The sequence below is a fragment of the Mustela nivalis genome (assembly GCF_964662115.1).
Source record: "Mustela nivalis genome assembly, chromosome: 7".
Classification (NCBI taxonomy): Eukaryota; Metazoa; Chordata; class Mammalia; order Carnivora; family Mustelidae; genus Mustela; species Mustela nivalis.
The window spans coordinates 76,117,726-76,130,893 of NC_139026.1; the positions used below are offsets into that span (position 1 = coordinate 76,117,726).

The 13,168-nt window shown below is 35.6% G+C and overlaps 1 protein-coding gene across 1 annotated transcript in view; it reads left to right on the top strand.

Annotated features, from left to right (window-relative positions):
- FGD4 (FYVE, RhoGEF and PH domain containing 4) overlaps nt 1-12,631 on the top strand; it is a 205,269-nt gene extending 192,638 nt beyond the window's left edge. The window contains exons 16-18 of the mRNA XM_082742459.1: nt 2,553-2,693; nt 5,286-5,426; nt 6,801-12,631. Of these exons, the coding sequence (XP_082598585.1) occupies nt 2,553-2,693; nt 5,286-5,426; nt 6,801-7,058 (540 nt within the window). The 3' untranslated portion in view covers nt 7,059-12,631. The remainder of the gene's footprint in view (nt 1-2,552; nt 2,694-5,285; nt 5,427-6,800) is intronic.
- The last annotated feature ends 537 nt before the right edge of the window (nt 12,632-13,168 follow it).

Consider the following 13,168-nt stretch of genomic DNA (forward strand, 5'->3'; position numbering starts at 1 on the left):
ACTTGGAAATAAATAAGGTGGTAGCTGATATGAATGTGCAGATGCAGGCATGTCTAATTCCAAATCCAACAGTAATTTCATTGTAATTTTGAGAAAACAATGAATAGTTCTTTATCATGAATTTACATGCTATGAACCCAAATGAAGTTTTACTAATATTTATATGTTCATAAATAGTTTATTATAAATTGGGAAAATACGCTTCTAGAAGCAAGAAGATAATTTTTTTTTACAGATTTTAATTAAATTCCAGTTAATATATAGTATAGTATTAGTTTCAGGTGCACAGTATAGTGATTCAGCCCTTACATACAACACCCAGTGCTCATTACAGCAAGTGCCCTCCTTACTCCCCATCACTGTTAAGTGCCTTCCCTACCTCCCTCTGGTCATGATCAGTTTGTTTGCTATAGTTAAAAATCTGTTTCTTGGTGTGGCCCTCTCTCTCTTTTTTTCCCCTATGCTCATTTGTTTTGTTTCTTAAATTCCACATATGAGTCAAATCCTGTGATATTTGTCTTTCTCTGACTCCTTTTGCTTAGCATAATATTCTGTAGCTCCATCTATGTCATTGCAAATGGCAAGGTTTCATTCTTTTTGATGCCTGAGTAATATTCTAGAGGGGGTGAGTGTGTGCGCGTGTGTGCTCACATACCACCACATCATCTTTATGCATTCATCAGTCAGTGGACATTTGGGCTCTTTCCATAGTTTGGCTATTGTAGATAATGCTCCTATAAACATTGGATGCATATATCTGTTTAAATTAATATATTTGTAATCTTTGAGTATAATTGCTAGGCCATAGGGTAGTTCTATTTTTAAATTTTTGAGGAACCTCCATACTGTTTCCTACAGTGGGTGCACCAGTTTGCATTCCCACCAGTAGTGCAGGAGGGTTTCTTTCTCCACATCCTCCCCAAAACCTGTTGTTTCTTTGCGTTGTTTATGTTAGCCATTCTGACAGGTGCGAGGTGATATTTCATCATGGTTTTGATTTGTTTCCCTGATGATGAGCATCTTTTCATGTGTCTGTTGGCCATCTGTATGTCTTTGGAAAAATGTCTATTCATGTCTTATGCCCATTTTTTAATTAGATTATTCATTTTTTGAGTTTTAGAAGTTTTGTACATCTTGAATACAAATCCTTTAACAGATATGACATTTGCAAATATCTTCTCTCATTCACTTGGTTGCCTTTAGTTTTTTTTTATTGTTTCCTTCACTGTGGAGCTTTTTATTTGGATGAAGTCCCCAGTGGTTTATTTTTATTTTTGTTTCTTTTGCCTCAGGAGACAGCCACTAAAAAGTTGCTATGGCCAAGAAGATAATTTTTTTTAACTGGAAGGTTTTTTTTTTTTTTTTTTTTTCCTAACAGTTATCCTGTAGTAATCAGAACAAAATACTTTTCACTAAGAAATAGCAAGCATTTGCACAGTACTCATTTATTGGCATTCTGTAAATGTTCATGGGATGCCTTATGAGCAAAGTATACAAGGACAATCTCTCACAGAGCTTATAGCCTAGTGAGAATTACAAACATAAACTGTGAATAATCGTACAAGTATATGGTTAAAAATGAATCAGTATATCAAGAAGAGTAAGGATCTTCATAGCATAGTGACAAGAGATAGTGCCCCATTCTGGAAGTTAGAGGAGTCTTGAGGAAGTGAGAGTTGAGTCAACATTTGAAGGATGAACAAGAGTTAATTCACTGAAGCAGAGATGAGAGACACTTCAAGGGCTCTAAGAAGCCTGTGTCACAGGGGATACAGAGGGGAAGAGGGGTAGGCCATGGGGATAAATCTGTTCTTTAAGAGCAAAAGGAAAACTGTAAGGATTTTAAAAAGAGGAGAAACCTATCAGATTAGCATGTTTAAGACAACATCTGGTGCTGTTTGGAAAATAGCCTGGAGGATTATTAAAATAGAGGCTAGAGAATGCTCCTCTAAGAATCCCAATAAGCATGCTACAAGGACCAGTCATGAGACCTAATAGTCCAAATTATGACATTGATAACTTGGATGTGGAAGGAAGATGCAGAAAAATAGGCAGATTGAAAAAATATCAAGATAAAATCAGCAGGACTTTGTAATATGGTGACTCTATGGGGCAAAGTAGAGGGAGATGTTGAAGACGATGACTCCTAGGTTTCTGACTTGGCTTGACTGGTTAGATGGCTGTGCTATTTTCTACAATAGGCAGCACTAGAAGGGAAAAGGTTAGGAGGGGTGGGATGAGTCAGGAGAGATCTGAGGGCAGGGAAGATCAAGATCATTAGTTCATTTGAGGAGATATTGATGAAACATCCAAAAGTATGAAAGGTAAACGTCTGGACCAAGCCTTTGAAGACCTTCTTTAGAGTGAGGCAGACAAGGGTGAACAAGTAGAGCCTGTCACCAACAGAATTACAATACCATGGTATATATTCCTGATGTTCATAGGGCGTTCTTAGTCTAGTATAAGTTTGTGTTAAATATTTAATTCTTTCTTTTTTATTATTACTGTGATTATTGCTCAAATCGTTGATTATTCACTTTTTTAAATTTAAGGTGGTTTGTTGGAAGTGTTCTGATTACAAAGCTCAACTTGAATACGATGGTGGAAAATTAAACAAAGTTTGTAAAGACTGTTATCAAATAATAAGTGGATTCACAGATAGTGAAGAAAAAAAAAGAAAAGGAATTTTAGAGGTATGGAACACTTAATGTTTGGTAATGTTTAAATTTTTATGCAAGGAATGTAGAATTGTCTTTTAACCCTGAAGAATACAAAAGCATATTTTGTTATTTCTCTTAATATTTAATAATTTGAAGATTTGAAGAACAAGCAAGATTCATACTTTTGTCCTATCTTGCTGAATTTGGGGATCATACTCAGTTGTGTAGAAAGAAGAGGGACAAGTGCCATATTTTAATCACGTGCATTTGAGAGTGAAATATAATGCTTTTGTGAAGATGGCTATAGTCAAATATTAGAGTATTAATTGTCTCTTCTGGTGCCTAACTTATGGTATATTTTTTAATAGAAAAGCTTTTCTGTCAATTTTATCATATCGGCTTCAAAAGCCATTGTCTGAAATTATTAGAATTCATATTAAAGTATTTATTACCTGAAAATATCTACCAACTTACTGTATTAAAAGCATCATTTAATAGCCAGTGACACTAATCTGGTAACTGCATTGAAATATTATTGAAATGTCTTGCAAATGAATTTGACTCATGTTTTCAAACTAAAGTCAGAGCCTCCCAAGCCGGGGAACTGTAATTCAGCTTGTATCTGAAATGAGTTTTATACTCAAAAGACATTAATGTAAGGAATAAATTATATAGTAAGGCCTTTGTGGCAGAAAGTTCAACATAGCCTGGAAGGTCTGCGAAGGATAATAGGCTCATGATCAGACTCCAATATATCTAAAGTCAGAGACACACTTGGTTTATAAAGAATTTCCATGATTTATTAAGAATCAATGAGCATTTATTGAGCATCTATACAGTGTAAGCTTACAAAGGTCATTTCTGCTAACTGAAAAAGAATCCATTGGAAAAAGTGTCCATTGAAGGTTAAAGTATAGGCTGACAAGCTAAAAGTATAAAACTGAATCCTTCTAGGGTATATATGTTGCTTACAGGCAGACCAAAATGGGGCTTTCTCCGGCAGGAAGGTGGAGACCCATTTCATTGGCTCCCAGGAGCACAGCCTTGAGACTTAAACACAGCAACTGATGAAACTGGCATAATGGAATGAGTCAAATAACTTGTGTTAAGGGATGAATTTCAGGCTGTATCTATGAAATAAAAAAACTCTAGGTAGTTTTCTCAAAAAACCTTTATTGGGAGGACAAGTTACCAGGTTAACCCTTTTAATCAAATAAATATATAATGTGAGGTCAAGATAATATATATATGTGCACATGCACACACATGTACACACATATTTGAAACTGGCTTCATGCCAGCGGGTTTGTTATGTGCTCTAGACCAAAAGTCAACAAACTTCTCCAGTAAAGAAAGGGTCAGAGAGAAACTATTTTAGTCTTTTCAGGCCAAGAGGAAAAGCGGAATATTATTTCTATAACAAGAAAAAAAAAATATTTTCACAATTTCTTGAAAGAATTCAAAATTTAGTAATAACTTAGTATAACTTTTTATAATATGGCAATAAGCCTGGAATTCGTTGCGAGTAGGGGAGAGTGCAGTTCGTTTAACTGGAGTCCAGAGTTAGTGTTCGCTGTCGTCAAATTGATTTTAAATGTTCATCCTTAAAAACTATTCTTAGCTCATAGGCCATACAAAAACAAGTGGTGGGCTGGTGGGCCCTGGTTTGCCAGCCACTACTTCTTAAACTGTCTGTGATGAAGGGCCAGTTTTATTTCCAAATCACCACAGCTCAATATTTTTGTGACATAATTATGTTGCCTGTGTGTTGTCACAAAGCCCAGTTGCTCTAAAAGTTTCTAAGTGCTTACTCTTACTTTCTATGTTTTATATTGAAGGTGTAGCAAAATAGTCTGAACTAGCACTGTTCAGTGGGCATTGAGTAGCACTACCCTAATGATTAGAACAATTGAAAATAGAAACAAACCACTCGCTTCCCCTAATGTGCATAATAAAATCTATCATTTAGTCCAAGGGTTTTGTTTTTGTATTTTTTTAACCAGAGATATAGGTATCAGGAGACAAAGCAGAAAACTATAAATGAGTCTACAAAGAATTGTTGCCATTTTCAGAACTTTTAAATTATCTCAGATTCCAGAACAAAACTTGCTGGTCAGTATTTGCCTTTTTGCTGTTGCACTGTTACACAGTTGAAGCTGGTATAGCATTGTGGTAAAAGGGCAGGCTCGGGATCCAGACCCAAATGCCTAGCAATACCGTTCCTAAATGTGTGACCTGGGGACAGTTACTTCATCTCTGAACCTCATAGATAAGGGGGAAGGGGTATCTTCTTATTGTCAGTGTAAGGATTAAATGAAATAATACACATAGTGAACTAAAAAATGTGCGTGCATAGCAAGCAGTCAGTGAATGTTTAACTTTATTTAAATTTCAGGTCTGGTGCTACAAAGAGTTAAAATTCACTTGAATATTTTCCGTGGCTCATGAAAAATCTAGATGAGTATTTAAATAAACATTGCCATGAACCTTTTTGGACATTCCCAAGAGAAATTTTAGATGAATGTATTGTACTTTGTGATTATTCCCTTAAGGTGAATTACTTCTCTGCCTGGTTCATTTTGTGTTCTCTATCTCTCTCACTCTCTTTCCATTATATTTTTCTAGATTGAATCGGCAGAAGTATCTGGAAACAGTGTAGTGTGCAGCTTTCTTCAGTATATGGAGAAGTCAAAACCTTGGCAGAAAGCTTGGTGTGTGATCCCCAAACAAGACCCTCTTGTGCTGTACATGTACGGTGCCCCCCAGGTATCTGACCGGTATCTTTCTGAAGGGGGTCCTGGGGCACAGGCGGAGGTGAAGAGACACTGAACTCAAAATCCTTCCATTACTACTCCATAGAACAAGAGAGCTCAGACAGTTGCATTGTCTTTCATTACAGTTGAACAATAATTAGGAACTAAAATTCAAGCTTAAACTGACTATTTTTTAAGCTTTTTTTTTTTTTTTTTTAAAGATATAACCCATAGCTTCTTCACCCTGTGCAGCATTTGCCTTCTCCCCCCTCTCATTCCTATTCAGTGATTTGAGAAAGGATTAGCTGGATTAGGAAGGGGTATGGGAAGCAGGGGTGAAGAGGAAGAGCCAAGGAGGAGAAGGAGCCTGTTTGGTGAAGGGAAATAATTATAGGTTTGGGTTTTGTTTTATTTTTTTTTCCTGAATGGATGTATACCTGAAGAAGAAAGGAATTTGAGAGGAAAGGGAATTTACATCAACCTCAGATTTTCATTGTCCAGTAACAAGTTTCTAAGAACCATGTATACATGAACCTGAGCTACACCTGCGGGAGTAACAGACGCAGGTTTAGCTTCTAACCAGAACAGCACCAGGCACTGTGGAAAAACACCTGCATTCACCTGGAAATAGATAAAATCTTAAATGTACCTGTTGTATTTTAGCCTATATCCATATTAAGGGCTGGTAAAAAAAATGTTTTAGAAATAAACTTAGCACCTGGCTGGCTCAGTCAGTTAAGCACCTGCCTTCAGCTCAGGTAGAGATCCCAGGGTCCTGGGATCAAGTTCCGCATTGGGCTCCCTGCTCAGCCAGAAGCCCACTTCACCCTCTCCCTCAGCTGCTCTCCCTGCTTGTACCCTCTCTCTCAAATAAATAAATAAAATCTTAAAAAAAAAAATGAAAGAAACTTAAAATACCAAGGTATATAGTGTCTTCTATTTCATTATTTTTCCTATACCCTTTTCTTGTCCTTAAATAAATTGGTGCATGAATGAATGGATCACCAAATAAAACAGTTCGGTAATCAAATCATCATTAGTGCTTGGTGGTTTTGTAGAGTAAGATAACTATTATTCTTTCCCCTTTTCATCTGAATGAAGAGCTAAATGGACTCCTTCACAGGGGGTGGGGTGTAGGGTCTGTGAATCTTGGCTGATTGAGGTATCTGCTCTCATTCATTAATTCACTCAGCCAACATTTTCAGTGACCTCATGTCTGGGCAGTATGCTAAGCATTGGATCCCAGTCTCTGTCCACAGAGAGCTCATAGCATGTGTCTTTGTGGAACAGCAATAGGGAAAGGGTTAGTGGGAGCCAGATCACAAAGGGCCATGGATAACAAGCAAATACATCTCACAGTCCTGTGTACCATGTTTTTTTTCCTTAGGACGTCCGAGCCCAGGCCACCATTCCACTCCTCGGCTACGTTGTGGACGATCTGCCAAAGAGTGCAGACCTGCCCCACAGTTTCAAACTGACCCAGTCCAAGTCTGTGCACAGCTTTGCTGCAGACAGTGAGGAACTGAAACAGAAGTGGCTGAAAATCATCTTTTTAGCTGTCACAGGTGAGACACCAGATGGTCCCAACAAGCATCCAGCCACCTTGGATGATCATGCTGAACCTAAGAAAAAATTAGAATGCTGAACTCCAGGACCATCCATGACATGGAGGTCTCAAGATTTACAGCCCAAGACATTCCCAGCCCTCCTTATTCATCTCTTAGCACTTTATGTTGGAAAATATAGGCTCATAAATGCATCTTTTGGGGGACTATTTTCCTATGTTTCTGTACCCTTAGTGAAACTGATGTGCAGAGCCATTCTACCGATAAAAGTTTGAAATAATGTGAAAATGGAGCATTTTTTAATGAGCTATTCCTTGCATATGTACTTTTGTCTTGAAGAAGATGGTATCAATGGATTCTATCACTATCAGGTTAGAATAGGCCACTTGCATCTAAGGTCCTTCCATGTCTTCTCCCTCACAGGTAGGACTTGTAACAGTTTGAAAGATATACCTCCATGTTGCCAAAATAGATCCGTGGTATTAAAAAAAAAAAATACAGGGACAGTTTAGGCTATTAACTTATTTAATTTAGTTTATAAAGCTCAAGCTGCATAAACAATGTAAGGTCTCTTAAAACAAAAAGGACAAATTGTTGACATTCAAACTTTCAACTTACTAAGAAAAGATAGTACTTGTTTTTGTAGAAATATTCCTAAGAAGAAACTATCTCAAGTATATAGCAATTATGTGTATATAGTATTAAATATGGATATAATTATATTATACATGCTTTTCTCTTCAGCTTTAGGTTCATATTTGTCTCTAATTTATTTTTTAAATATAAAGCATGTTTTATCTTGGATTTGAACAATTTCAGAAATGTTTTTGGTGTTTTATGTTTAACTGATTGACATCTAAGGGTATTGATATTTTTATAATAAGAAAAAGCAGTAATTTATGTGGCATGGGATATATTAGTTCCAACAGTATTTTTAAAGTACTATTTTTTTCGTTCTGTGCCTATTTAAAACAGTGCCTCTCTTTGAAGGTGCTAATAATACCTATTTAAATATATTATGAGGGTTTAATTAATGCTTCAGTCTTGAGTATTTGGCCACTGGGGTGGTCGAAGTCACACAGGTTATTTTACCTTTCACAGTCCTGCAATTGTTGCAGCAGTTAATATCAGCATGTGCAAAAATGTTCACAGAAACCTAAACTGTACAAGATACCTGACTTTATATAGAACTGGGACATATGGAAACTGTGTTTATTGTAATGTTTTTCTATTCTGTAAGGCTATTAAGCATGGTTAAATGAGGACTATACATAATTAACACTTAGATAACTATGTGGGCCTATGCCTTCATCAGATGGGAAACGAAATTCACATGTGTTAACCTGTGTTTGAGGGGCAGGTAAATAGAAATTAGAGGGAGTTTATGCTCAACTCTTTAAACCACCTCAGTGAAGAAAAGGAGGGGGAAAACACAGTAATGAAAAGCAATATTTTAATGGTAGGTTTGGGAGGTACAAGATGTTTGAAGAGAGTCTGAGCATTTTTTCCCATCATTTGGGGAATTCTTAATAGTCAAAACATGATTTCTTATCACAAAGGCTGCTCTTCATTATATTGTGGTTGTGATTAAGATCTCACATAAAATTGGCTATTTAAGTTAATCTTTTTCTCAGATTAGGTATTTTTTTACCCATTTACCCTGTTAAGCCCCAAACATTATCACTTTTAAATTCCTAAGTCTGCTAGAAATCCACAAGAATGACCCCACTATCTTGGCTTTTGAAAATTATGTCTTTTTTTTTTTTTTTAAGATTTTATTTATTTCTTTGACAGACAGAGATCACAAGTAGGCAGAGAGGCAGGCAGAGAGAGAGAGGAGGAAGCAGGCTCCCCTCGGAGCAGAGAGCCCAACGTGGGGCTCCATCCCAGGACTCTGGGATCATGACCTGAGCAGAAGGCAGAGGCTTAACCCACTGAGCCACCGAGGTGCCCCAAGAGTTATATCTTAAGTGTAGAATGGATTCACTCAAAATTTAAGACAGCCACACATTTATTCAGGCCTGTTGTTTTAAGAAATATTTGAAGTCTCTCCTTTTTTCCCCACTCCAAAGGCGAAGGTAAACTAATTATGGCTGACAAAATTAGATTGCCTTCCTCTATAAAAGGAATTTCAGCCATGATCATTAACATTAAACCAAATATTTGGAATCAGAAAAAGATAATGGTGTAGCTTCTTAAGCCCTATCACATCAGGGACTCACTGAAAGAAATGTTACATTACTTCTCTTTTCTAGTTGCAAATCCTATGCGGGGAGGTGGTGTGTGTGTATGTACAAAGTATATATTCAAGGTGGCTTTTGAGATGGTTACACTATAGCTGTAGGTGATATATTGGCATTCTTAATCTCCAGAAAAGAGAAGCAATAAAGACATAGAGGGATTATCAGGAGAACATGACTTTTGTAAATTGTGAATAGAGCAATGGAAACATAAGGGCCAGTTTAGAAGATTTATGGGCCAGATTGTTTTTGAAAACTATTTTGAACAGTGAGAAGATTGTTATCCTGCAATGGGAGTAACATGGATACACTCAAGTTTTGGCTCAGTAAATATCATTGTTATTTAATTTAGATTATCAAAAGAATACGTAAAAAGAATATTGTCATGCCCTTAACATTATCCATTATCTTTAATTTTTCTAAAAAATTAGAAATAATAGTACTAGAAGAGAATTTCTGGTTATCCAGTTACCATCTTTCATGGCACACCCCGTGTTCTTTAGACAAGCACAAAGAGAAGCATTGAGGCAGGCTTACCTGTTTCTCATAAAGAGTCACTAGTGCTTTTACTTGGAGGAAGGCAAGGGAATACTCTTAAGCATTTAGTAAACATCCAGCTAAACCAAAAGACATCAAAGTGTGATTGGTTTCAAGAACCATCATGTGTCTTGGTTTCTGAGACACCTGAGCAGCATGACAAATTGAACATAAAAAACCAATTGATTGCTTTCCAATTAAAAACAACATTCCATATAGGTTTTACTCTTTATTTTCCCTAATCTGGTGCTTTCCAAGTCATCTTCAAAGTGCCCTTTCTCCAAACTTTGATAAAAACTGCTATTCATTACAAAACATTCCAATTTTTTTAAACTTAAATTTTGCTTTTACTGAACGTCTACCATTTGGTATATGAAGTATGAAATGTAGTGCAGACTTATCTCCAGGTTTTAAGTGGGACTCAATAATGAAAAATGCCACCAGCCACTTTTGTAATAATGGCATCTACAATGCCATCATGTATGCAAGCAATAAAATTCTTCAGGGTATGTTTTTATACTGAAATTTTAATAAGAATGCCCCTAGCCACAAGGATATAGAGAATTAACTTTTAGAAATGATACTATAACTCAAATTTCTGGGTATAGGGAAGGGAAAGGGGGGGGCATTATTCCTTGGATTGAAATAAGTGTCAAAAGCATTTTTCCTTTTGCAAAGGGTATGGATGGTGAGAGAATTAAGCACATCTGCACTACTTCATCAAGCTACATTTCATTTTCCATGAAGTTTAATACAGCATACAGGTTGGTGTACTTACCTTCATTGGGTGACCTACCCCAATTAAAAAAAAAAAAAATACTCCAACCTAAAAAATTACTAAACTTTTTATAAGAATTAACCTTTTAAATGTGCCCTGTCCCCATATATAAATACACATTTGGGTTTTTTAAAAAGAGTACTTGTCATAGTCATAAGTATATAAACTACAAACTTCATAGTACTGCAGGGTTGTTAAAGATTCATTGATGCCTTCTAAAAACCTTATATCAAAAATACTTTCGTGAGCTCACAATTCTGTTTTACTTTCCCTTGTCTACTTTGTGGAAACAGGGTAGGTTTTTTTTGTTTGTTTCCTTCCAAAGTGTAGATCCCATTTATGATTATATTTAAAGCCTTAGGTTCTTATTCTGAGAATATTATCTGTGATAACTCTAACAAGATCTTTCTGGACAAGATACATCCAGAGGAAAAGGCACCAACAGGAGCAAATAAACTTTTAAGGAACAAAGGTCTTATTTTTTGCCAGGTATCCTTGTATAATGCAGAATAGAAGATTAATTAAAATTTCCTACATCATGTGATGTTCATGTTAGCGGGTCTAAGATTAAGCACATGGTATTTATAAGCTAAAATTAATTCAAAGGCAAGAATGTCTTAATGTTTTCATTCTTCAATTTTGTATTCTTTAAGAATGTATTAATATAAAAACTGTGGCTAACCAGTTCTTATTCTCTAGAACTGTATTGACACCGGTAGTGGATCTTGTTACTTCTTCATTCTCATCCGATTTTAGTAGAATCAAATTGCTTTTTATTTTCGTATTACTATCTACTATAGATTCTTCAGATGTAGAAAATGAGTAGGATATATAAAAACCACTAGATATACTTTTAAAACTCTTTCTGTGAATTTATGCATATATGTATATATGTAAAAACATTGTTGATTTTCCAATTGTTTTTCCATAGGAGTGAAATTTTTATAGAGACTGTTCTTTTTAACTTAAATATTTTAACATAAATTATTTACATGGGTTTTTAGTACAATTCATTCTTGTGTGTGCCCTGTAATCATGTTTCCAGAAGAAGATTACTTTCTTTATTGATACGGTAAAAAGGAATAAAAAATTAGGAACTGAAATAAGCAAGAGTGAACAGAGAAGTGGACTGAAAGAGAATTCTGATCACCAGATCAGAGCAGTATATGTTAGGACAAAAGAAAAAATGCCTAGACTGCAGAAAGGATATGAACTATAAAATAAAAGTCTTTGTAGTTGAGCACTGATGGGATTTGTTGCACCAAGGCCTTTCTCCATTAACTACTTTTTCCTTCAGGCTTAAAATTCTTTCATCCTATGGGCCATTTTCTGCACTGTTTACTGAGGTAAAAAAATTCCTTTAAAGTCAATCATGGTTTTTCCACTTTTTGACCGAGGATTTGGCAGAATGCAGTATTTTTCTGTGTTTTGAGATGAACTAGCACATAGCTCCTACAAGATAGTTTTTAAGTCATTGGGGTCACTAGAAGTCACATGATGGTATACTTCTTCCTAAAATTTGTTATGGTAGATTTAGTGAGAAATTAAATCAAGAAATCTCATTGTAGCATATTTTAATAAGTGAATACCAAATACGTAGAGTGAGATATATATACACATATATATATCAGTTTGCAAAGAAACATAATAGTCTTGGGGACCATTATGAAAACGGAATTGCATTATATATTACACATTATGTGGATGTGGAATGTATCACTTGGGGGAGGGGTCTCCATTCATTAGCAATCATGTCTGTATATAAAACTTTTTTTTAACCAAACTAGCATTTTATTTTGTGAGTGACAATTGACTGATATTTTTGAATGAGTGTTATCTGGGTTTTGGAATTGTGATCAGTTTTAAAAGGTATGTTACCAGAATTTTAGAGTTAACTCCAATGTGAAAAAGTGTACACAAAAAGTAATTCTTTTCTAGCTATATGAATGTAAAATACTTGCATATAGTGTATATATTGTGTAATATATGTATATTTGGTCATAAAGGCTAGAGTTGGAAACATTGTAAAATTATGCACTTTAATTCCTATTAAATATTAAACATTTGTATCTTGTAAATAAATACATCCTTAAATGAATTATAAAGACTTAAATGTCATTTCATTTAGGACTATAGATGTTCACAATGATCTCGGTTGTCAGAAATTTTGGTTATCTCCAGTTACTCCAATACAGTGCCGATGCTCCTTCCCATATCCAAACCCCACCAAAACCTGTGGAAATCTTTCAAGAATAACGCAGTGACAGAAGCCAGGGCTCCCCAGTTATAGAACTGGGGACTCCTCCCTGTGATAACTCCAGGATAAGGTCTACAGGAGCCACAAAAGCAGTGCTACTGTGTTCTCCGAGAAATGACTGACTGCTTTACTACATTGTTTATGGTGTTTGCCTGCACTGCTCAGTCTTAGCTGGTGAAACAGACATGAAAATGGAAGTCAGAGGAAATGCATTTGAGTCTTAGTCCTGCTGTTACTACTATTATGTGATCTTAGACAATTTACCTGAGTCCCAATAATAAACTCTTATAGTCATTCCAAGAAATACGAAAAATGCACTTGGTGACTACAAAACACTATATACATAAGTATTTTATGGAATACTTCACTGGGTTTCAT